Here is a 26,735-nt window from a genome sequence, read left to right on the forward strand (position 1 = left end):
AATACAAAATTGGTGAAGTATTTTAAAATCAGAGATTCCCTTCTTACTTCTCACAGATTAAATACTTCTTTCAATGTATGCTGTCAGTTGATTGGAGCTTGTGCATGGATACATTTGAAAATAAACTACTTCATGTATACTTCAGAATATATAATTAACTCAGTGATTACTTTTATCTTCACAAAGACTTCAGCTGGGTTAATTTATCGACAGAGAATACAATATGTCAATGCAGTAAAAACTTTGTCTCGTAATAAAATAGAAGTTAACCTGGCTGTGGCCAGAAAGACTGTTTTAAAGCCATTAACAACATTCAACACAATTTTACAACAGTAATTGTTTTCATTACGCAATCATAATCGCTGCAGGAGTTGTTGTCGACGGCCAACTACCAGGTGAGTACTTGACGTAAAATTCCCATGCCACACAGAGAACAGCCTTCGACACTTGCCCATTCTCCATGACATACATATAACAAAAGAAACACACACTTTGTCGCTTTTCTTTAAATAACTATTATGATTAAAAATCATTAACTTCATTGTATAACATACTATGTATTGTACTTTACCACACATCATGTAAGTGGCATGGACGTCAGTGGTATAGCACAAATTCTATATCGCTAAATCTACCAACAGCCTCTTGAATTATTGACTGTCATATCCATGGTGATGGTTGTTTCATCGTCAGACCAGGTGTCGCCACAGCATCAGATGTGAGGCTGGCAGTGGCCTCATGACAGTTGACATGTTAATGGCACACAAATGAAAGAGGTATAGGATGCTTGCTCTCTCTCTCTCTCTCTCTCTCTCTCTCTCTCTCTCTCTCTCTCTCTCTTTTTTTTCAGAGAAAGTTTGGAGATGCAGAAGAGAAACACTTGCATAACGGCATCATAAAGTTCATCCATAGAATATGCTGTCTTCCAAATTGCCTCTTTGGTTCTTCATTGTTGATCCCCTTATTGTTTGGCTTTGGAGTTGTGTGTGACCTTCCAACTTATTCAACGAACAGTCCCATTTCCTCCATCCCTCTGGTCTACATTGCTGAAGAAAACAACCTATGGTCTCAAAAGCTGGCATTTGTATTTGTGCCTGTTTACAACCATATGGTAAATAGAAGTCTTTTTCTCATAATTTTTTATTTCAGAAAGTATAATTGGATATTCATGATTGAAAAAATGTTCTGTAAATGATTTTCGTTGCTAGAGTTCTGAGAAATGATTGCAAGATATAATGAAGAGAATTACGTGAAACAGTGAACACATAGGGTGACAATTACTGAAATGAAGTGTAGGAAATAAAATCATCGTAACTTATAAACAATTTAATTAGCATGTTCAAACTGCACTTCTGGCCATGGGGCATGATGGGAATTAGTATAGTTTGGTTTAGCAACAAAGCCCACTTTTACTTGGATGGGTTCGTCAGTAAGCAAAATTGGCGCATTTGGCATACTGAGAATCTGTATTTTGCAATCCAAAAGTCTCTTCACCCTCAACGGGTGACTATGTGGTGTGCAATGGCCAGTCACAGAATAATTGGTGTGATATTCGTCGATGGCACGGTGACTACCGAATGGTATGTGAGGGTTTTGGAAGACGATTTCATCCCCATTATCCAAAGTGACCACCATTTCAACAAGATGTGATTCATGTAAGATGGAGCTCAACCCCATCAAAGCAGGAGAGTATTTGATGTCCTGGAGGAGCATTTCTGGGACCACATTCTGGCTCTGGGGTACCCAGAGGCCATTGGCATGGGCCCTCGATTGGCCGCCATATTCTCCGAATCGGAACACATGTGACTCCTTTTTTTGGGGCTATATTAAAGACAAGGTGTATAGCAATAACCCCAAAACCATTTGCTGAGCTGAAAACAGCCATTCAGGATGTCATCTATAGCATCGATGTACTGTTGCTTCAGTGGGTCATGCAGAATTTCACTATTCATCTGCGCCCCATCATCGCCAATGATGGCAGGCATATTGGATGTGTCATAATCTAAATCTGAGTATCTGTAGTGACATTTACATGTTGAGTAAAGTGTGTTCGCCATGGTTTGTGACTAAAGTATGTTCTTCCACACCCCCCCCCCCCCCCCCCCCCCCCCAATATCATTCAATAATTGTAACCCTGTAAATCAGCGTTTCATCTGCATTTATTCAGTCATCCATTCACATATTGTTTTATGTAAATCCCATTATGAAGAACAAGAAGTACCGTTCTACACTAACTAGCAGAATAAATCGTGGCAAGCCAGTCTGTAAAATGTACAGGACCCACCACCCTCTAAAACCTAAATGTTTCAGAGGCCAATAAAATGGAGAGTAATTTATCCTAAAATAGAAAATAGTTCTTAAACAGTTTTTAATGAACATTTTTGAAAATCATAAGTACTAAATGATGTCCATTTTTGCCAATGCACATTTTCAAATGACTTCTGAAGGCTCTCATTCCCTGAGCTGTCACATCTCGCAGAATAGCTGCTGTCTTTTCATGAATAACAGTCTTGAGGCTGTACATCGTGTATGGGCCAAAGTGTGTAAATCTGATCTTTAAATTGCACCAACAGAAGAAAAATTAGGACGTGAGGTTGGAGGAACAAGCAGTCCAACCAATATCAGTGTGTAATGAGAAGTTTTCCTTGTAAGAAGATTTTTAGCATTGCATTGCATGATTACATTATTGAAACCACACATTCAGATTGTGCAGTTTACATTATGGATGGTAAGGCAACATAACATTTGGGCAGTACTGTAACTGTATATATATAAAATGTAAAGAAACATTCCACATGGGAAAAATATATTAAAAACAAAGATTCCATGACTTACCAAACGGGAAAGCGCTGGTAGATAGGCACAATAAAAAAAAACATACAAACACACACACAAAATTTCAAGCTTTCGCAACCAACGGTTGCTTCGTCAGGAAAGAGGGATATGTGTGTGTGTGTGCGTGAGTGTATACCTGTCCTTTTTTCCACCTAAGGTAAGTCTTTCCGCTCCCGGGATTAGAATGACTCCTTACCCTCTCCCTTAAAACCCACATCCTTTCGTCCTTCCCTCTTTCCTAACGAAGCAACCGTTGGTTGCGAAAGCTTGAAATCTTGTGTGTGTGTGTGTGTGTGTGTGTGTGTTTTTTTATTGTGTCTATCTACCAGCGCTTTCCCGTTTGGTAAGTCATGGAATCTTTGTTTTTAATATATTTTTCCCATGTGGAATGTTTCTCTCTCTCGTGCTGGCAGGTCGATAGACACAAAAACAAACACAAACATACACACAAAATTCAAGCTTTCGCAACAAACTGTTGCCTCATCAGGAAAGAGGGAAGGAGAGGGAAAGATGAAAGGATGTGGGTTTTAAGGGAGAGGGTAAGGAGTCATTCCAATCCCGGGAGTGGAAAGACTTACCTTAGGGGGAAAAGAGGACGGGTATACACTCGCGCGCAGCGCGCGCACACACACACACACACACACACACACACACACACACACATATCCATCCACACGTATACAGACACAAGCAGACATATTTAAAGACCAAATATGTCTGCTTGTGTGTGCATCTCTGGCTGCAACCCTTCTTTCCATCAGTCCCTATACCAGTTCCAAACTGAACGATCCATTGCTCTCACCCACCTAATCCTTCACCTACACATCAACTCAGCCAATGAACACACCCGTCAACTCCTATCCTTAATAAAAGTCCTCAATCTTTCCTCTCCCACATCCACACCGGCTGTTCAGAGCATCCTCCTACAGGCCAACTGCAAATTAGAACCGCATGCCACCCTCCACCTTAAAAAACTATCCAATCTCCTGGTTTCCCACCTCCAGAAAGGCAACTCACTCACCCTTCACAACCTTTCCAGCAAACCTCAACCTCCTCTCATTGCACACAAACCCAGTCTCTCCCATCTACTCAATCTCCCACTTCCAGCTCCACTCCCTCCAAAACCTCAAAATTCCAAATCAACACAATCTGGAACCACAACACCCTAGTTCAGTAGTTAACCTTTCCTCCAAACCTCTCTCCCAATCCGAAACCTCTGTCCTATCCAAAGGCCTCACCTTCAGCCCCACTCCCAGATTCAACCAAACAGCCCTCGTCAAAGATTTACTGTCCTACTCTCGTTAGTCCCCCTTAAACATCCCAACAACCACCACCACCACCACCACCACCACCACCACCTCCTACACTCGTACTCTCTGCTGGAAATATCACTTTGCCACGAAGAAAAATGATCCTAATCCTTCTCCTAATGATCCAACTCCCCAAGACACTATCCAAATTGAACCCTGCCTGGAACAGTTCCGTCCTCCGTCACAGCGGGACCCACCTCCTCTTCCTCAAAATCACTCCCTCCAAACCTTCCAGGAATTTCTGACTTCCAGCCTTGCCTCTCAATCCTTCATAAAAAACCTTAATCCTACTCCCAACATCACCACTGCTGAAGCCCAAGCTATCCGTGATCTGAAGGCTGACCGTTCCGTCGTCATTCTTCTGGCGGACAAGGGTTCCACGACAGTGGTACTTGATGGTCGGGAGTATGTGGCTGAGGGACTGCGTCAGCTTTCAGACAACACTACTTACAAAGTTTGCCAAGGTAATCCCATTCCTGATGTCCAGGCGGAGCTTCAAGGAATCCTCAGAACCTTAGGCCCCCTACAAAACCTTTCACCTGACTCCATCAACCTCCTGACCCCACCAACACCCCGCACCCCTACCTTCTACCTTCTTCCTAAAATTCACAAACCCAATCATCCCGGCCGTCCCATTGTAGCTGGTTACCAAGCCCCCACGGAACGTATCTCTGCCTACGTAGATCAACACCTTCAACCCATTACATGCAGTTTCCCATCCTTCATCAAAGACACCAACCACTTTCTCGAATGCCTGGAATCCTTAACCAGTCTGTTACCCCCCGAAACCATCCTTGTAACAACTGATGCCACTTCCTTATACACAAATATTCCGCACATCCAGGGCCTCGCTGCTATGGAGCACTTCCTTTCACGCCGATCACCTGCCACCCTACCTAAAACCTCTTTCCTCATTACCTTAGCCAGCTTCATCCTGACCCACAACTTCTTCACTTTCGAAGGCCAGACATACCAACAATTAAAGGGAACAGCCATGGGTACCAGGATGCCCCCTCGTACGCCAACCTATTCATGGATCACTTAGAGTAAGCCTTCTTGGTTACCCAGGCCCGCCAACCCAAAGTTTGGTACAGAATTATTGACGACGTTTTCATGATCTGGACTCACAGTGAAGAAGAACTCCAGAATTTCCTCTCCAACCTCAACTCCTTTGGTTCCATCAGATTCACCTGGTCCTACACCAAATCCCATGCCACTTTCCTTGACGTTGACCTCCACCTGTCCAATGGCCAGCTTCACACGTCCGTCCACATCAAACCCACCAACAAGCAACAGTACCTCAATTATGACAGCTGCCACCCATTCCACATCAAACGGGCCCTTCCCTACAGCCTAGGTCTTCGTGGCAAATGAATCTGCTCCAGTCCGGAATCCCTGAACCATTACACCAACAACCTGAAAACAGCTTTCGCATCCCGCAACTACCCTCCCGACCTGGTACAGAAGCAAATAACCAGAGCCACTTCCTCATCTCTTCAAACCCAGAACCTCCCACAGAAGAACCCCAAAAGTGCCCCACTTGTGACAGGATACTTTCCGGGACTGGATCAGACTCTGAATGTGGCTCTCCAGCAGGGATACGACTTCCTCAAATCCTGCCCTGAAATGAGATCCATCCTTCATGAAATCCTCCCCACTCCACCAAGAGTGTCTTTCCGCCGTCCACCTAAACTTCGTAACCTCTTAGTTCATCCCTATGAAGTCCCCAAACCACCTTCCCTACCCTCTGGCTCCTACCCTTGTAACCCTGTCCCATGCACCCTCCCACCACCACCACCTACTCCAGTCCTGTAACCCGGAAGGTTTACACGATCAAAGGCAGAGCCACGTGTGAAAGCACCCACGTGATTTACCAACTGACCTACCTACACTGCGAAGCTTTCTATGTGGGAATGACCAGCAACAAACTGTCCATTCGCATGAATGGACACAGGCAGACAGTGTTTGTTGGTAATGAGGATCAACCTGTGGCTAAACATGCCTTGGTGCACGGCCAGCACATCTTGGTACAGTGTTACACTGTCCAGGTTATCTGGATACTTCCCACTAACACCAACCTGTCAGAACTCCGGAGATGGGAATTTGCCCTTCAGCATATCCTCTCTTCTCGTTATCCACCAGGCCTCAATCTCCGCTAATTTCTAATTTCAATTTGCCGCCGCTCATACCTCACCTGTCTTTCTACAACATCTTTGCCTCTGTACTTCCACCTCGACTGACATCTCTGCCCAAACTCTTTGCCTTTATAAATGTCTTCTTGTGTCTGTGTATGTGTGGATGGATATGTGTGTGTGTGCGCGAGTGTATACCTGTCCTTTTTTTCCCCTAAGGTAAGTCTTTCCGCTCCCGGGATTGGAATGACTCCTTACCCTCTCCCTTAAAATCCACATCCTTTCGTCTTTCCCTCTCCTTCCCTCTTTCCTGACGAAGCAACCGTTGGTTGCGAAAGCTTGAATTTTGTGTGTATGTTTGTGTGTCTATCGACCTGCCAACACTTTTGTTTGGTAAGTCACATCATCTTTGTTTTTATATAAAATCAGATGCAGCATGTTTCCTTGGCTAAATATTTTGGGAACAAAATAGGCAGTATCACAGAATAATTATTCTCAAGCACTTTTATGTTGCATGAGTGATGTTATTCAGTGCTGAACCTGTTGTTCAGAAATTCTCTTGTAATCTTTGAGTTTTCTTAGCGTGACTGAGTAATTTTGTGCTTCTGGGTGTTCAGTTGAGTTGTCGTTTGCTCTTTATGTACAATATTTTGATGACAGTGCCAGTCATTTTTTTCAGCTGGCCCGACTTATCATGTTTTGTGTACTTGCTGCCTGGACTCCAAGCTGACTGTGGACTATTGTTGGTCTCACACTGCTGTTTATAGCTGAGTTTGATGCCAGGCACCCACTATGCCCTTTGCTTGTTTTTCCCTTTATCTTCTTAGCCTGCACAGACATTACATGAAACACACATTCTCTCAGCATTTATCAGCTCTGGGGAATGTGATACCCAGATAGATCTTAAGGGGAGACTGTACCATTTATACCTACAATGTTAATTTTGTCAATTTTAGGTACATTTATCTTGTGACTGGTTCATGATAATGTTATATAATTTTAATGGCTGGTGCAGGAAGAGTCTCTCTCCATTGACCTATTTTTGTAGATAAGTTGCCTGCATAATTTATTTTATAGAGAATTTTTTGCAAGTTGTAAATTTTTTTCAACATATTTAAGCTTTATTAATTCATAATTTCTACAATACTAAACTGAACTTCTTTTAAAAATGCATCATTGATGTTCAACTCAGTTTCTGTAAGTTGTGTAGGTTTCACTGTTTTATCATGGTAAGTTCCTGAAAAAATGTACCTAATCACTGTTGTTGTTGTTGTTGTTGTTGTTGTTGTGGTCTTCAGTCGTGAGACTGGTTTGATGCAGCTCTCCATGCTAATCTATCCTGTGCAAGCTCCTTCATCTCCCAGTACCCACTGCAACCTACATCCTTCTGAATCTGCTTAGTGTATTCATCTCTTGGTCTCCCTCTACGATTTGTACCCTCCACGCTGCCCTCCAATGCTAAATTTGTGATCCCTTTATGCCTCAGGACATGTACTACCAATCGATCCCTTCTTCTAGTCAAGTTGTGCCACAAACTTCTCTTCTCCCCAATCCTATTCAATACCTCCTCATTAGTTACGTGATCTACCCACCTTATCTTCAGCATTCTTCTGTAGCACCACATTTTGAAAGCTTCTATTCTCTTCTTGTCCAAACTAGTTATCGTCCATGTTTCACTTCCATACATGGCTACACTCCATACAAATACTTTCAGAAACGACTTCCTGACACTTAAATCTATACTTGATGTTAACAAATTTCTCTGCTTCAGAAACGATTTCCTTGCCATTGCCAGTCTACATTTTATATCCTCTCTACTTCAACCATCATCAGTTATTTTACTCCCTAAATAGCAAAACTCCTTTACTACTTTAAGTGTCTCATTTCCTAATCTAATTCCCTCAGCATCACTCGATTTAATTTGACTACATTCCATTATCCTCGTTTTGCTTTTGTTGATGTTCATCTTATATCCTCCTTTCAAGACACTGTCCATTCCGTTCAACTGCCCTTCCAAGTCCTTTGCTGTCTCTGAGAGAATTACAATGTCATTGGCGAACCTCAAAGTTTTTACTTCTTCTCCATGAATTTTAATACCTACTCCAAATTTTTCTATTGTTTCCTTTACTGCTTGCTCAATATACAGATTGAATAACAACGGGGAGAGGCTACAACCCTGTCTCACTCCTTTCCCAACCACTGCTTTCCTTTCATACCCCTTGACTCTTATAACTGCCATCTGATTTCTGTACAAATTGTAAATAGCCTTTTGCTCCCTGTATTTTATACCTGCCACCTTCAGAATTTGAAAGAGAGTATTCCAGTTAACACTGTTAAAAGCTTTCTCTAAGTCTACAAATGCTAGAAACATAGGTTTGCCTTTTCTTAATGTTTCTTCTAAGATAAGTCGTAAGGTTAGTATTGCCTCACGAGTTCCAATATTTCTACGGAATCCAAACTGATCTTCCCCGAGGTCCGCTTCTACCAGTTTTTCCATTCGTCTGTAAAGAATTCGCGTTAGTATTTTGCAGCTGTGACTTATTAAACTGATAGTTCGGTAATTTTCACATCTGTCAATACCTGCTTTCTTTGGGATTGGAATTATTATATTCTTCTTGAAGTCTGAGGGTATTTCGCCTGTCTCATACATCTTGCTCACCAGATGGTAGAGTTTTGTCAGGACTGGCTCTCCCAAGGCTATCAGTAGTTCTAATGGAATGTTGTCTACTCCTGGGGCCTTGTTTCGACTCAGGTCTTTCAGTGCTCTGTCAAACTCTTCACGCAGTATCTTATCTCCCATTTCGTCTTCATCTACATCCTCTTCCATTTCCATAATATTGTCCTGAAGTACATCGCCCTCGTATAAACCCTCTATATACTCCTTCCACCTTTCTGCCTTCCCTTCTTTGCTTAGAACTGGTTTGCCATCTGAGCTCTTGATATTCATACAAGTGGTTCTCTTCTCTCCAAAGGTCTCTTTAATTTTCCTGTAGGCAGTATCAATCTTACCCCGAGTGAGATAAGCCTCTACAGCCTTACATTAGTCCTCTAGCCATCCCTGCTTAGCCATTTTGCTTTTCCTGTCGATCTCATTTTTGAGACGTTTGTATTCCTTTTTGCCTGCTTCATTTACTGCATTTTTATATTTTCTCCTTTCATCAAGTAAATTCAATATTTCTTCTGTTACCCAAGGATTTCTATTAGCCCTCGCCTTTTTACCTACTTGATCGTCTGCTGCCTTCACTACTTCATCTCTCATAGCTACCCATTCTTCTTCTACTGTATTTCTTTCCCCCATTCCTGTCAATTGTTCCCTTATGCTCTCCCTGAAACTCTCTACAACCTCTGGTTCTTTCAGTTTATCCAGGTCCCATCTCCTTAGATTCCCACCTTTTTGCAGTTTCTTCAGTTTCAATCTGCAGTTCATAACCAATAGATTGTGGTCAGAATCCACACCTGCCCCTGGAAATGTCTTACAATTTAAAACCTGGTTCCTAAATCTCTGTCTTACCATTATATAATCTATCTGATACCTTTTAGTATCTCCAGGATTCTTCCAGGAATACAACCTTCTTTTATGATTCTTGAACCAAGTGTTAGCTATGATTAAGTTATGCTATGTGCAAAATTCTACAAGGCGGCTTCCTCTTCCATTTCTTCCCCCCAATCCATATTCACCTACTATGTTTCCTTCTCTCCCTTTTCCTACTGACGAATTCCAGTCACCTATGACTATTAAATTTTCGTCTCCCTTCACTACCTGAATAATTTCTTTTATCTTGTCATACATTTCATCTATTTCTTCATCATCTGCAGAGCTAGTTGGCATATAAACTTGTACTACTGTAGTAGGCATGGGCTTTGTGTCTATCTTGGCCACAATAATGCGTTCACTATGCTGTTTGTAGTAGCTAACCCGCACTCCTATTTTTTTATTCATTATTAAACCTACTCCTGCATTACCCCTATTTGATTTTGTATTTATAACCCTGTAATCACCTGACGAAAAGTCTTGTTCCTCCTGCCACCGAACTTCACTAATTCCTACTATATCTAACTTTAACCTATCCATTTTCCTTTTTAAATTTTCTAACCTACCTGCCCGATTAAGAGATCTGACATTCCACGCTCTGATCCATAGAACGCCAGTTTTCTTTCTCCTGATAAGGACATCCTCCTGAGTAGTCCCCGCCCGGAGATCCGAATGGGGGACTATTTAACCTCCGGAATATTTTACCCAAGAGGGCGCCATCATCATTTAATCATACAGTAAAGCTGCATGTCCTCGGGGAAAAATTATGGCTGTAGTTTCCCCTTGCTTTCAGCCGTTCGCAGTACCAGCACAGCAAGGCCGTTTTGGTTAATGTTACAAGGCCAGATCAGTCAATCATCAAGACTGTTGCCCCTGCAACTACTGAAAAGGCTGCTGCCCCTCTTCAGGAACCACATGTTTGTCTGGCCTCTCAACAGATACCCCTCCGTTGTGGTTGCACCTACGGTACGGCCATCTGTACCACTGAGGCATGCAAGCCTCCCCACCAACGGCAAGGTCCATGGTTCATGGTTAATCACTAAAAAAATAAAATCTCAAGAATCCAGCTTTAAAGATGAACATCGTTTGTTACTGACCTTAGAACATCCCTGTACCATATCCTGGGTCATCTGCATTTTCTTCATCCTCCATAGCTCTCTTAGCATTCCATGAGTGCATTCTTGCCTTCGTAGCTACCATAGTCATTTCATAATCTGCTTTCTTCACACAGAGCATCCAATTCAGAACATGCCATCACCGTATTTTCCCCAGGTTGTATGCCTAACTTTTGAAACAGCCTAACTGTCCCCACATTGCCATCATTAAATGAAAGAACTGCATCATAAACACCCAAATTCAGTGTACCTTTACCTACAAATACTGTTTTAGGAATTCAAGACCATATGGTACTGTTAAATGATTCATTTGGGTTCTGGAAGGACAAAGAACAAGTGAATGTAGTGCATAAATAGGGCAGCCAATTGTGAGCATGAAATATTTTCACAAATCAGAAAATTAGGTTTCTGGAGTTCAAGAAGTTGACAGAAGGCAAAAGGGGGCATGGCAACATGTGCTACCCTTAAAATAAATGGCTGAAATGCCCTTAGAAAACATATTTCTCTAGTAAAATACAATCCAAGGAATGTTTATGAACAAAATCTTTTTTTTAAATATATTGCCCCCCTAGGAAGGTACAATGTCCCTTTAATAAATGGAATGGTGGACCACAGTATCATCATCCAAATGGAAGTTTCTTGGAGAGTGTTATTAAGGAGTCTACCGAAATAAAAATGTTGGAAATCCTAATAAACTGAGTTGAAGATTTCAAATTAAACAAGGCTTGGGGTCTGCCACTCAACTTATTAAGATCTTGCTGGACATAATATCCACCAGAGCTGGGAACTGATGAGAGAATGTGTGGTTCATGGAATATTGGTGCGGGCTGTGAAAAACAAATGGGCTTAGTCGACATTGGGAGTCAAACTCTGCTATTACAGGCATTCTATCTAGTAGTTCCCACCATTTGTTTTCTATCTAGGTTTACTTTCTTGTACAATGAATCAACTTGTAATTCATTCCTAATGGTTCACTTCTGGACCAGTCTTCTCTAGTGCACACTTTAACACTACTACAGAGAAATCTTATTTCTGCAGCTTCGATCCTGCTCATATTCTTTTGTCCTGGTAACCCAGGTTTCAGATAGAGCATAGTAGGTACTGGCATGACTTTGTAAAACTTTATCCGTGGCTTTCTTTAACTGTCCCACAGAGTGTGTTGAACTATAGGATCTTGTTTTCAATTTCGTTGTCAAAATTTCATCCTTTGTCACAGCTGAGATAAGTATCTGTTCCAGTATTACATTATTTATTACAATTTTAAACCAGATGGTGGATATTCCCTTGAATGCCATAACTTTAATTTTATTAGTGGAGATTTTCATGTTTTTGTTTGGAAACCAACAAATTAAGATGGTAAACAGCTCTTTGAAGATTATGTGTATAATATGCAAAAATTTACCCTTCTTTGCTAAATATTCTGATAATTTATAGAGGTTAGTAAGATACATTTCTGTACTTTGTCTAGGAATTTCCAATTTACATCCTGCTTAGACTTCTGCACCAGAATATAGAACTGAATTCTGAACCTTTGCCAAGGATACAGTCTATAAGGAAATTATTTTTACCCCTGGTATTATGATTGTGAATTTCAAAGTTCATCCTAAATTCACTCTTACTAGTGACTAAATGTATAGGCAAGTAGGAGCTAGAATATTTATAACATTAGTTGTGGTGTCCCAGAAGATTATGCAATGAGACAGTATCAAGCAAAACTATCTGACAATAGCATTCCCGTTTTGCAAATAACATGTGGACAAAAATTTCTGGTGCAAAAAGGGCAGAAATTATTTTTCTTGTTATTGTATTTATGTGATATGCCACCTCAGATTGTAATATAGCTACTTCAGAATTTCGATTATGGAGTTTCATTGTATGTGTGACCCTTGATTTCTGCTTCTGGCACCTGTGGGTCATTTTTATTTGTAAGCTTGTTCCACTGTGTCTAGTATCAGTGTCCATAGGCCATTCTTATATTATCAGCAGACATCAGTTTTTGAAAAATCCTTCAAGGTATCTAGTAAATCCTTTTTTTTATTTTTTTTATTTTATTTTATTTTTTTTTTACTTACTAATGACAGTATTAGGAAAAGGACAGATCGCTACTCACCATATAGTGGAAATGTTGAGTCGCAGACAGTCACAACAAAAAGGCCAGTATACATTTCAGCTTTCGGTCAAAAGGCATTCTTATGAAGTAGAAAACACACACGAGGGAAGAAGCAGTCTGATGTGGGCAAGGAGGAGGCTGGGATAGGTAGGAGGAGGGTGTTGTGCTGCTTGTGGGAGCACGCAGGGATATTGTGGGGACAGGTTGCTGGTACAGTGGGAGTGGGGGAGGGGGCAGTGAAGAGGATCAAATTCAGAGAGAAGTAGAGAAGCAGAAAAAAGCTGGTGTCAGTAGAAAGGATCTGGATGATGCAGGCTGTGAAATAGTTATTGAAGTGAAGAACATTAGTGTTGGACAGCATGTTCAGCAAATGCGTGTTCCAGCTGTCTCTTGGCTACTGCTTGTTGGTGGCCATTCATTTTATTTTATTTTTTTATTTACTAATGACAGTATTAGGAAAAGGACAGATTGCTACTCACCATATAGTGGAAATGTTGAGTCGCAGACAGCCACAACAAAAAGGCCAGTATACATTTCAGCTTTCGGTCAAAAGGCATTCTTGTGAAGTAGAAAACACACATGAGGGAAGAAGCAGTCTGATGTGGGCAAGGAGGAGCCTGGGATAGGGAGGGGGAGGTGGCTTCTTAGTTAACATTCCCATGTTGAAAGTTGTACAGTGGATGCAGCTTAGTTTGTGGCAGAAAAAATGATTTATGTGGACCTTGAAAAATAATGTGAATGTAGATACTGATTGTCATTATTTTACTGCTGCCACTAACATACTTATGGAGACCCACTTTTGCAGTTTTTCTTATATTTCATGTATGTGTGAATAGGTACAATGGACTTTTGACTTCATGGCATTTTTAATTAAATTTAATTTTTTAAATTGTTTTAAGTGAGCAGTGTATTTGTTAGCATGATTTATATACTGTGAATTTCAAGCTAACTAATGCATTTATGCCGCCATCATTCATAAAGCAAAATTTTTTAATTTTTATATTGAAGTATGCTTCTTAATGTAAAAGATCTGTAATTAGCGAAATTAGAATAGTAATGGTTCTGCTCCTAATATCTCTGCATTATTGAGTTCACATTGTATGGATATAATTGCTGCTTTTTTAGCAACTGATTTTTACTCTTTATAATGTAAAAAATAATTTCCCCAAAACATGTCCCTCTACCTACTTACAGCATAGGAAGCATGAGAAAATGTTTATTTTCTATTAGTCTTCTCTCCAGTACCTAATTATGATGAATCTAATACACTATATGATCAAAAGTATCCAGACACTCCCAAAAACATACGTGTTTCATATTAGTTGCTTTGTGCTGCCTCCTACTGCCAGGTACTCCATATCAGTGACCTCAATAGACTTTAAACATAGTGAGAGAGCAGAATGGGTTGCTCCGTGGAACTCGTGGATTTCGAATGTGGTCAGGTAATTGGGAGTCACTAGTGTCATACGTCTGTATGCGAGATTTCCACACTCCTAAACATCCCTTGGTCCACTCTTTCCGTTGTGACAGTGAAGTGGAAACATGAAGGGACGTGAACAGCACAAAAGCTTACAGGCCAACCTCATCTGTTGACTGACAGAGACCGCCGACAGTTGAAGAGGGTCATAATGTGTAATAGGCAGACATCTACCCAGGCCATCATAGAGGAATCCCAAACTGCATCAGGATCCACTGCAAGTACTATGATAGTTAGGCAGGAGGTGAGAAAACTTGGAGTTCATGATCAAGTGGCTGCTCGTAAGTCACACGTCATGTTGGCGAATGCCAAACTATGCCTCGCTTGGTGTAAGGAGTGTAAACATTGGACAATTCAACAGTGGAAAAATGTTGTGTGAAATGGCGAATGCCCAGTGAACATCATCTGCCAGCATGTGTAGTGCCAACAGTAAAATTTGGAGGCTGTGGTGTTATGGTGTGGTAATGTTTTTCATGGAAGGGGCTTGCACCCCTTGTAATTTGGGATGTTTTGGACATCAATACCTCTCCTCAGTGCAGCACTCCATGAAGAATGGGCTGCCATTCTCCAAGAAACCTTCCAACACCTGATTGAACATATGCCAGCGAGAGAGGAAGCTGTCACCAAGGCTAAGGGTAGGTCAACACCATATTGAATTCCAGCATTACTGATGGGGGGCACCACGAACTTGCAAGTCATTTTCAGTCAAGTGCCTGGATACTTTTGATCACATAGTGTACATGTCATTTTTTCCAAATAGGTAAAGGGGTAAAACCAGGGTCTGGAGAGTTACGTGGCTTTCATTACAGGATAGAAAATGGTTGAAAAAGATTGCAGTGTTGGAAAAAGTACCTCTGCAATAACATAATCTGATTTGCTACTGACTAAATGGCCACAAATGCCTTATCTAGCATGCAACTATTAAAGAAATAACATAATTTTACAATGTGACAAAAGGACATGCAACATAAGGGGAAACATATGAAGAGCCTAATGAGCACCACCAATATTTGTGACAAAAGAGTAATGTGTGGTATTGAATCACCAGCTACTAAAATAGGGACAGCTGGAGAAAAGCCAAGTACACTTACATAAAAGTACAGGTCAATGTAGAACTTCCCAATACTCTTAAAATCCTGTACTGTGACAAAGCTGGGGAAGAAACAGGTATATTAAACAGATTACAGGAAAAAAAATTCGACAAAGCCGGTGATCAGGAATTACACTGGGTACAGCAGGTAGAAAGAAATGTATGGATGTTTTAACAACTAGACAGATTGTTTAAACGAGAAAAGTAATGGAAACTACGACTAAGTAGGAATTAATAATTCTCTATTTAATTGTCCCATAAACTGATAAATCCATTATCCATAGGTTCCTTCTTGCATCCCTCAACTGACCCTCTCCCTTTAACTCCAATTATATAACTACAGCATTTATTATCCAACAGCATTTATTATCTATACAGGGGAGCTACCAATTTATGGAATAGAATTTTTATTTAAAATTAGGGGAAAACAAAAAGATATTAAGGATACATGTATTTGCAGAGTAATATCTAACTAAATGTAAATACAATTAATAGTTGTAATTAAATAAATACTTATACTTACATAAGACTAAAAGCCACAGCACCAGTAATAATAGTACATGCACACGACCCACTGTGTGCTCTCCAGTTTGAAAAAATAACTACCAAAATTCCATTTCTGGTGTGAAGAGAGTTGCTTTTGAGGCAAATTATGGAGTACCTATTACAAGACTGCTGAAAAAAGGATAAGATCTCCAACAAATTTTGTGTCACACATTTTTAGTGTGAAAAAGTGGTAATATGAGAAACATAATTTTTCTGCTTTCTGTGGGTTTCCTATTTCTCTCATGCCTGAACAGTAGTTCTTATCTTCCTTCTCACGTTTGTCAATTTCAAACATAATACATAAGCAAGTGATATACATTAACAAAGTATCCCTGAAAAACTACTGTGAGAACAAAAGAGTGACTTTTTGTAATTCCACTGAACATGTTATGATCTTTTCTGTTGCTATATTACTCTTCTTTCCCTGCAAAGAAAATTAAACATTTTCTTGTAATGTTATCTACATCCTGAATTCAACACATAAAAAAAGTTTCAATTCTTACTGGCATATTCCTCCAACACGCAATTTGGCTAATACATTTGTAGTCTTAGGAGCAATGCCTTTAGGAGTCGAGCTTCATATGTCACTGTATTTTTCCCCTGATGTAAGTGAGGCTCTTCAAGTGGCTGCAGTATCACTGTTTTAACATCTCTGCCATAAACTGAAAATATTAAACACATGCCAATTCATAATTTAGGAACACTTAAAAAAAGTGATTTTGTATTACTGAATAGTATCATCATCATCATCGTCTCATTAAAAAAGCATTATTCATAATGATGACAACAGCAGCAGAAGAATTTAAAAGTTTTTAAGTCATTTATTTTCTTTTACAAATACAGATCTGCAGGTAATATACCCCATTGCTTATATTTCTAATTGGTTTTAATATTTGTAATTAATGTTAATATAGTCATGCTAATTTTATGTCAGTGGTAAACATAGCTGTCACAACAAGGCAGTTAGGTATTGTGGGGTAGTCAGTAAACAACACCATTTATTTAATTTTGTAATTTAAAGATCTTTTCAATTAAAAAATATTTACACCATACTTTGTAAGAAATGTGAAGTTGTATATTTTAGACCTATTTTAGTGAAATTATAAATTTTTACTTTCAGATGCCAAGAGTTCAAAAGGAAGATTTGAAACTAGCAATACCAGCTATCAAAGAAGTATTCATGCAGCATTTAATCAATTTAAAATTCCTTGAACAAAACAAAAATGTACCATCAGCAATTCTGTTGATGACCATGAAATGAACTTTAGGCTATCAAATGCATGCAGAGATGTATTTACACCAGGAGAAAAACTTTCTTCGTGATCCAACTTAAATTGGTGGCATGAATTACAGTTTCTCTCTCACAGTTATGACAAAGCTAGTATATGAATGCGCTGCAGTGAAAAACGACGAGTTCACCTCTGGTAGCTAAGTGGTTATCACAGAGATGGCTGTCATGTGGAGGACCTGGATTAGATTCCCTGTATTGCTACAGATTTTTTCTTGGGTGTGAGGACTGGTACAGGGTGCACTCAGCCTCATGATGCCACGTGAGGAGCTACATACTGAGCAGTAGTGACTCCACAGTCTAGGAAGTCTGCAAAATGACTGGAAGAGAGGTGTGCTGACAATGTGCCCCTCCATACCACATTCGCATGACGCCACAAGCCAGAGGCCTGATGAGGGACTCATTACAACAAGGAACTGCCATGCTGACAACAAGTCTGTGAGTGTGTAGTTTCATTCTTTTATGAAGAGAACATATACTGTCTCTTTGACAATGTGAAACTACTAGTCTGAGCTGTGCACTAATTCACAACAGGTCAAATTTAGCTAAATTTTATACCAATTTGAAAGAATTTTACCAAAAATTCAAATTTGGTCCACTAGATATCTACAACCTTGATGAGGACTGGCCTCTCAATGGTAGAGTAACCTGGAAAGGTAGTGTCTCCATGTGGCCAGAAGCAAGTGTGGGGAGAAAACTTTTGCAGAGAGGGGCACCCCTTGTAACCTTGTGTGGCATTATACTGAGCCTGGGAAAGCAGTTCCTCCATTTCTGTGTTCGCATGCATTCATTTTCAGGATTTCATGTTTAACAACAGGTCACCCTGGAAGTGAAGGGCAGGATCACACTTCAGGATGGATGACTGGAGACACATACATAGATGGCACATGAATGACCAAGCAAAGAAAACCCAACACTTCTTTTCACTGACAATCATGGACGCCACATTTCAATAAGAGCAATAACATTTGCAAAGAAAATGGCATAGTTCAATTAACATTACCACCGCCACATTGCAGCCATAAACTTCGACCTCTGAATGTTGCTCTTTACGGGCCTTTCAAGTCCTATTGCAGTAAGGCTTGTGAAAGGTGGCTACTAAATCGAGCCAGTCAGACACTTATATCTGTGAAGTGACAAGCATAATGGGTGAAGCATTTCCATCTGCTTTCACACTCTCATATCAGCAAAGGTTTCAAAGATATAGGAATAATGATCTTCAATGATGAAATATTTGGTGAAGCAGATTTTCTGCATTCACCTTTGAATGTCAGGCCTGCTTTTTCAGTCATCTGAGAATGAGAGAGTTGCTTCAGAAAATAAAGTTCCTACTACAATTCTAGGTCCATTTCTTCCATCTTCTCCTGTGTCGAACTGATCAAGTTCCTTCCACATCTAGTAGCTCTAGTAGCAATATCATTCCTTCTTCTCCTCATCAACAAGAACGCCAGGCGGAATTATTTGTGCCTCATGAAGTCTTCCTTCAATTCCCACAGTGACCAAAACAAGGAGAATCTCTTATTCTTACAAGTTCACCTGCAAAGACCTGACTGGAAGAAGTAGTCTTCTACGGATTTTGTGAGGAAGTTTCTTTGTTCTAGCATTCCAGAGACTTTCTACAAGTGCCAGATACCCTCCAATAGCTTTTCCATACAGGATTCAATGCATTTGTTGCCACTGCTGATATTATTACAAAACTACCTCATCCCCTTAAAGACTTACATCAAAGACACACATGCACCCCCCCCCCCCCCCCCCCCCCCCCCACACACACACAAAGGGACTATGCCATTCTCTAAGGAACATCTCCATGTTTCTGGTAGGGACACTAATGGTCAGAGAAAGAACATGGGAACTGATTCCCATCAGGACATTTCATAGAATGGCAACATGGAGCTCCCACATTTCTTCCTGCACTTAATACTTGTCTTTACTAAAGATGGCTGCCACGTGTCTCATGTATTCAGGAATACTGTCAGGTCAAATAATGAACACTCGTCTCCCAGACACTTGTATTTCAGTTTGATTTGACTGATTTGAAGGGAACATCAGAAGAAAGTTGTAACCCTCAAATTAGTAAAGGTTGATTTGTTCATGTTGTCTGTTAGGGCAGCAAGTAGTTCCACGCGTAACACTAGAAAATGCTGTCTGTAGTATAAACTGCTTTGTTTTATTGTGTTAATGTTCTTGTCTTTGAATTTAACCAAACAGATAACATGGAGTACTGAAAAAAATTCTTGTGGATTAGCACTTTCTTCTGCCAATTCTTTTATTTAAAATAATTGTGAACTATTCACCTCTTAGTGAACAAACAATTACCTAACTGTAATAAACCAAGATTACCATATAAGTGATGATGGAAGGAAACTATTATGCTCCAAAACTACAAACTTTCAGACCTGTAGTTATTCCCAGATGGATTAACTAAAAAATGACAATATTAATATCAATTTTTAACAGAGGTAAAAAGAGACACGGCAACAACTTGTTACAAATACACTTGATCACTTTCAAGACATGTTGAATAGCTGACTTAAAGTATTCAAGAGTTTTAATTACCTTCACAGTGTTCCAAAAATTGTATGCACTCCTGGAATACAGAGTCTTTGGCAACAATCATGTGCTTTGCCAAGTTTTCAATCAAGGAAAGGAAACATCTTTTAGCATAAAACCTGTGGAAACCAATTGAAAATATGATAACAGTGAGTGTGCATTTTAGCTTTCAAAAGACCATAATACTAACATAATGAGCGAGATTTCAGCTTGCCACATATATTATAGAAAAACCAGCATAGGTGCCATGAGGTGGACTGTGATCTGTATGAACACACATCACACACTGCAGGGTACTCTCACTGGTGCAAGAAGTGATGGATACTAGAGTCAGTTCTATACATGGTTGAGTGAGAAGGAGATCTACATCTACATACTGCCAGTCGCTACACAGTGTGTGGCAGACAGTACCCCATACTACTACTACTAGTCATTTCCTTTCCTGTTCCACTCACAAATAGAGCAAGGGAAAACGATTGTCTATATGTGTCCATATGAGCCCTAATTTCTCGTATCTTATACTTCGTGATCCTTAAGCAAAATGTATGTTGACAGCAATAGGATCATTCTGCAGTGACTTCAAATGCTGGTTCTCTAAATTTTCTCAGTAGTGTTTCTTGAAAAGACTGTTGTGTTCCCTACAGTGACTGCCACTTGAGTTCACAAAGCATCTCCATAATACTTGGGTGATGTTTGTACCTACCAGTAACAAATATAGCAGCCCAAGTCTGAATTACTTGGATGTCTTCCTTTCATCTGAACTCATGAAGATCCCAACATTCAAGCAGTATCCAAGAATAGATTGCCCTAGTGTCCTATATGTGGTTTTCTTTACAGATGTACCACACTTTCCCAAAGTTCTGCCAATAAACTGAAGTCAATCATTCACCTTCCCTACTGCAATCCTCACATGCTCTTTCCAGTTCACATTACTTTTGTAATGTTGCACCCAAATAATTAAATTATGTGACTATGTCAAGCAGGACATTACTAATGCTGTTTCCACACATTAAAGGTTTCCTTTTCCTACTCATCTGCATTAACTTACATTTCTCTACAATTGGAGCTAGCTGTCATTCATCACACTACCTAGAAAATTTGTCTAAGCTATCTTGTATCCTCCTACAGTCAAACAACAATGACACCTTTCTGTACACCACACACCATCATTAGCAAACAAGTGCAGATTGCTGCCTACACTGTCCACCAGATCATTTACATATACAGAAAATAACAGCAGTCCTAACAAGCTTCCCTTGGACACTCCTGATGATACCCTTGTCTCTGATGAACACTCACCACCGAGGACAATACACTGGGTTTTATTACTTAAGAAGTCTTCGAGCCTCTCACATATCTACAAACCTATTCCTTATACTTGTACCTTTGTAAACAGTCTGCAGTGGGGCACCAAGGTTTTTCCAGAAATGTGAAATATGTAATCTGCCTGTTGCCCTTTATCCATAGTTTGCAGTATATCATGTGAGGAAAGTGCAAGCTGAGTTTCACGTGTACTAATTCGTTGACAGAGCTTTTTGATCTCAAGTAAATTTGTTATGTTTGAACTCAGAATATGTTCAAGAATTCTGCAGTAAACTGATAGGAAAGATATTGGTGAACCATTTTGTGGGTCCATTCCTTTACCCTTCTTGTATACAGGAGGCACCTGCACTTTTTTCCAGTCACTTGGGACTTTGTGCTGGGTGAGAGATTTGTGACAAATGCAAGCCAAGCTAAGTAAGGGGCAATGCCATAGAGTACTCTTTGTAAAACTGAGTTGGAATTCCATCTGGAAACTGTACTGTCTGTGAGGCGCTAACCTGGACCTGAGTTGTTAACTGCAGTTCATTATTTGCCTCTTCCAGCCAATCTTTTTGATATAAAGTATACATTAAAAAAGGCAAGTACCTTAACCTGTGTATTCTATAAACAATAAAATATGACTACACTGCTTAATGCTATTGATACTTAGCCCAGCTAAATTTAATACAGTAAATTAGAATGAAAGCTCTTATCTGAAAAAAGCTGCTGCTTACCCAATTATACTAAATAGCTGCTGTTTATCTCTTACTCACGGCTTTATATTTACGAGGGCAGTTCAATAAGTAATGCAACACATTTTTTTTCTCGGCCAATTTTGGTTGAAAAAACCGGAAATTTCTTGTGGAATATTTTCAAACATTCCCGCTTCGTCTCGTATAGTTTCATTGACTTCCGACAGGAGGCAGCGCTGTACGGAGCTGTTAAAATGGCGTCTGTAACGGATGTGCGTTGCAAACAACGGGCAGTGGTCGAGTTTCTTTTGGCGGAAAACCAGGGCATCCCAGATATTCATAGGCGCTTGCAGAATGTATACGGTGATCTGGCAGTGGACAAAACCACGGCGAGTCGTTGGGCAAATCGTGTGTCATCATCGCCGCAAGGTCAAGCAAGACTGTCTGATCTCCCGCGTGCGGGCCGGCCGTGCACAGCTGTGACTCCTGCAATGGCGGAGCGTGCGAACACACTCGTTCGAGATGATCGACGGATCACCATCAAACAACTCAGTGCTCAACTTGACATCTCTGTTGGTAGTGCTGTCACAATTGTTCACCAGTTGGGATATTCAAAGGTTTGTTCCCGCTGGGTCCCTCGTTGTCTAACCGAACACCATAAAGAGCAAAGGAGAACCATCCGTGGGGAATTGCTTGCTCGTCATGTGGCTGAGGGTGACAATTTCTTGTCAAAGATTGTTACATGGGTTCATCACTTCGAACCTGAAACAAAACGGAAATCAATGGAGTGGCGCCACACCCACTCCCCTACCAAGAAAAAGTTTAAAGCCATACCCTCAGCCGGTAAAGTGATGGTTACAGTCTTCTGGGACGCTGAAGCGGTTATTCTGTTCGATGTCCTTCCCCATGGTCAAACCATCAACTCTGAAGTGTATTGTGCTACTCTTCAGAAATTGAAGAAACGACTTCAGCGTGTTCGTAGGCACAAAAATCTGAACGAACTTCTCCTTCTTCATGACAACGCAAGACCTCACACAAGCCTTCGCACCCGAGAGGAGCTCACAAAACTTCAGTGGACTGTTCTTCCTCATGCACCCTACAGCCCCGATCTCGCACCGTCGGATTTCCATATGTTTGGCCCAATGAAAGACGCAATGCGTGGGAGGCACTACGCGGATGATGAAGAAGTTATTGATGCAGTACGACGTTGGCTCCGACATCGACCAGTGGAATGGTACCGTGCAGGCATACAGGCCCTCATTTCAAGGTGGCGTAAGGCCGTAGCATTGAATGGAGATTACGTTGAAAAATAGTGTTGTGTAGCTAAAAGATTGGGGAATAACCTGGTGTATTTCAATGCTGAATAAAACAACCCCTGTTTCAGAAAAAAAATGTGTTGCATTACTTATTGAACTGCCCTCGTACTTAACTACACTGGTATTTATCAAAGTAAATAGTAACAAAACTATGGGTCAGTGCTGGCCAGTACTTAACTTTAGGAGAGATATCAGTACTGCCTATTGACACATAAAAGTACATACACTCTCCTACTTATCTCAAGAGAAATTTCCTTTTGATACAGACTAAATAGTTACCTACATCTATATACACACAGTTTTGTTTCCAGAGCATTACTACTTGTCATGCAGATCTATGATGAACTCTGCTACTTGCCATGTAACTAACAGAACTTTTCAATCCCTGGTTCTATTTTTTTCACATAATTTGTAGAAGTGTAGCTAGAGAGGCACACTTTTAATTTTATTTTCAGGTATTTGGGTTCCCAATTTCTTGCTTTACATCAGATTAGAGCTTGTTGCACACCTTTGCACCTAGGCAAACAGACAAAGTCTAACACTGAACCCTGAACTAGGAGGCAAAGTCTACATGGAAATCATTTTTGTGCCTTTCAATGTGACTGTGTACATCACAGTTAAGCTGAAACTGATTTTTATTGTCAACAACAGAAACCATTGTGCAGTAAATGTCCTGGGAAGTAAATGTAAGAATTCCAAGTTCCTTAAAGAGGATGTATGGTTTTTTCTGCTTTTCACAATATTCTCACTACTCACTTTTGCTGAATAGATAATTTATTTAGGTAGACTGCGCCAGAAGATAATTTCATAAGACAAGGACTGAAAGTATCCAAATGAACCAAAATTATAGACTTCAGGTCAACACAATGAAAGACACTTCTAAGAGCAAAAATTGCTGAAGTGAGCATCTTGGTTAATTTATGTATGCATTGGCTCCATTTTAAATTGCTATTCAATTAAACCAATGAATTTTATACAGAATGTTTCATTAATATCCACTTACAGTGGTAGCAGGTCAGTCACATAATATGAATCTTTGTGAGATAAAAACTTATATTGTTAGCTGCAAACCACTCATAGATCTCTTCAACTGTCATTTGGGCTGTGTCTGCTAAGTTTGAGTTTGGACGTTTGATTAGTATGCTTGTGTTGTCACCACACTTTACATTTTTTCAAACACTCTTCAAAGTCATTGGACAATCAATCATTCATGTAGGTTAGAGAGTAGAGTGAGACCAGTACTGATCTATGTAGCACTTCACATGTTATGTTCCCTATTCTGAGACTGTAAGTGGGCAGCAGCAGCAGAAGGTAGTGTAGAGGTATGATTTGTCAGTTCCTGCAGGTGGTGCTGGTGCAGATGCAACTTACAATGAGTGGGAAGGGGTTAATGCAAGGTGACCTGGAAGTGCACATGCATGTCTCTGATGACTGCAGGCCACTGACTACACTCATTAGAGGTCTACCACAACTGTATGCAGAGCTGTGTGCGTCCACATGATGCCTTTTTTTCTGTTCAACTTTGCACATGCACTTACTTTTACAACAGTACAACAATGCATACACATCTGTGTGAGTGTTATTTCCTGGAAATGAAGGCCATGTGCAAAAGCACAACACTTCTTGGGTTCAGTGGGAATCTCTGTAGTGTTTAGCACATGACAGGCAGCTTAGGCCAATGTGAGTTTCATTGTGAAGTGTGCTGAGGTTATGTGTAAAGTGATTTGTGTGCAACAATGTTTGTTGACTGCAAAGATGCTGAAATTTATAGATAGTCATTGACAAAGGAAGTCATATGGAAGGCAGCTTCTGTTATCTCAGTAATAATTTGGTATGTGATGCTCTAGTATTAGATAAAAAGTCTTGATCATATCACTGTAAAGAATAAGATAAGTCTCAAAGTAGGAAACCAAAGAAGAAGCCTACAGATTTATGAAAGCTGCACATGAAAACTTTAGATGAATATTCATGTTGTGGTGGTTTTAGCACAACAATTGAGGTACCTGACATCTGGACAAAAGAAAAGATGGGATGGGTGGAGCCCCTCAACAAAGTAGTAGAAATTGAAATGAAGGACATTGGTGGTGCAAAAAACTACAAAAATTGGAAAACTCAATCTCTGTCCTAATGGACTCTGCAGTCTATAACAGTACAGATTTAACGAGTAGAGGGATGTTAATCTACATACAGTCTCTATTGATTGAAGTTGTGTAAACAACTTTTTACAAAATTAAATATGAATGACATATAGAAAGTCAATTAACCATCACAGAATGGCTGAGAACCTCCTTTAACTACCTTCCAGTTTTAGGAACATTCACTGAAATGCTTTGTTTTGAAATGTGAAATACATAGTTCAGATTGTTATATAAATCTCTGACTGCCTGCTAACAAAATGTTACTGCCAGCCTTACTGCTTCAGTTCCCCAAGCAGAAAATCTAAAATCTCAGTGTGACCCATTCCCGAAATTTGCAAATGAAATGTTGCCGTCACCTTTTACTTCTCATATTTAGATACTGTTTTACTAGTAGTCACCTTGTGTTTTCTTTTTCTGTCAACTTTTCATCACAATAAACACACTGCAGACTCCCCAGCAAGGAAGGTGATGCATAGCAGACTGCTTACACAATGAGGCAACTTGTGGAGATGAGAAAACACATGCACAGATGCATTCTTTCCACTAATTTTTGTGCATTTGCTATCATTCCCTTGGGTCAGTGATTGCACACGAGGAAAGAGGCATCATGTGGATGCACCTTTAAGTGATCTGAGATTTATCAGTATTCTCAAAAATGATTTCTAGTATTCAAAAAGCACATCCAAAAACCAGACCCCTCATTTAATGTTGCGAATAAGCTTGTGTTGCCAGCTCTTGAGGTCAGAAAAAGAACAGTTCTTGGCTGTTCTCATAGAAGTTCTCAGTTATCAGATGTGTATTAAGTTCATTTGGTTTCTTGAGAATAGAGTTCTTGACTTCTGGAAGTTCTCGATTTTGCCCATGGCAAGTACGTAGGATCACTAGCTGTATCTGGTAAGGTTAAAAAAATTGAACCTTTGATTACTATGCTTGTGTCATCATTTTAACCCTTCTTTTAAAGCCACTGGAATATCATTTATGGTTGGAAGTTCACTTATGGTGTGTACATGAAGACCAAGAGTGGGCTCAGTACTGATCCTTGTGGTATCCCAGGAGATATTGTCCCCCATTATGAGGTTAGTTTCAAGCCAGTGAGACTGTCAATCATTGACACCATCTACTTTTTGTTACAAAGGTAAGAAAGACTTGAGCAGTGCAGGAGACATACCATTAATGCCATAACATTTTAGTTTGCCAAGTAGGGTTTGAGATCCACACAGAGATGGAGGATAAAATGTATGTAAAATTATTTAAACCCCTTGCTTCATATCCATGCAATAGACCTACATTAAAGACCTG

The 26,735-nt window shown here is 40.1% G+C and overlaps 1 protein-coding gene across 4 annotated transcripts in view; it reads right to left on the minus strand.

The window, feature by feature from the left end:
- Positions 1-15,960: 15,960 nt before the first annotated feature.
- LOC126481312 (tetratricopeptide repeat protein 30A) overlaps positions 15,961-26,735 on the minus strand; it is a 135,050-nt gene continuing 124,275 nt past the window's right edge. For all 4 annotated transcript variants that reach the window (XM_050104972.1, XM_050104971.1, XM_050104970.1 and 1 more), the window contains 3 exons: positions 19,995-20,107; positions 16,651-16,809; positions 15,961-16,571 (listed from right to left, as the gene is read on the minus strand). In XM_050104972.1, the coding sequence (XP_049960929.1) occupies positions 16,679-16,809; positions 19,995-20,107 (244 nt within the window). In that variant the 3' untranslated portion in view covers positions 15,961-16,571; positions 16,651-16,678. The remainder of the gene's footprint in view (positions 16,572-16,650; positions 16,810-19,994; positions 20,108-26,735) is intronic.

Source organism: Schistocerca serialis, chromosome 5 (assembly GCF_023864345.2).
Source record: "Schistocerca serialis cubense isolate TAMUIC-IGC-003099 chromosome 5, iqSchSeri2.2, whole genome shotgun sequence".
Taxonomy (NCBI): Eukaryota; Metazoa; Arthropoda; class Insecta; order Orthoptera; family Acrididae; genus Schistocerca; species Schistocerca serialis.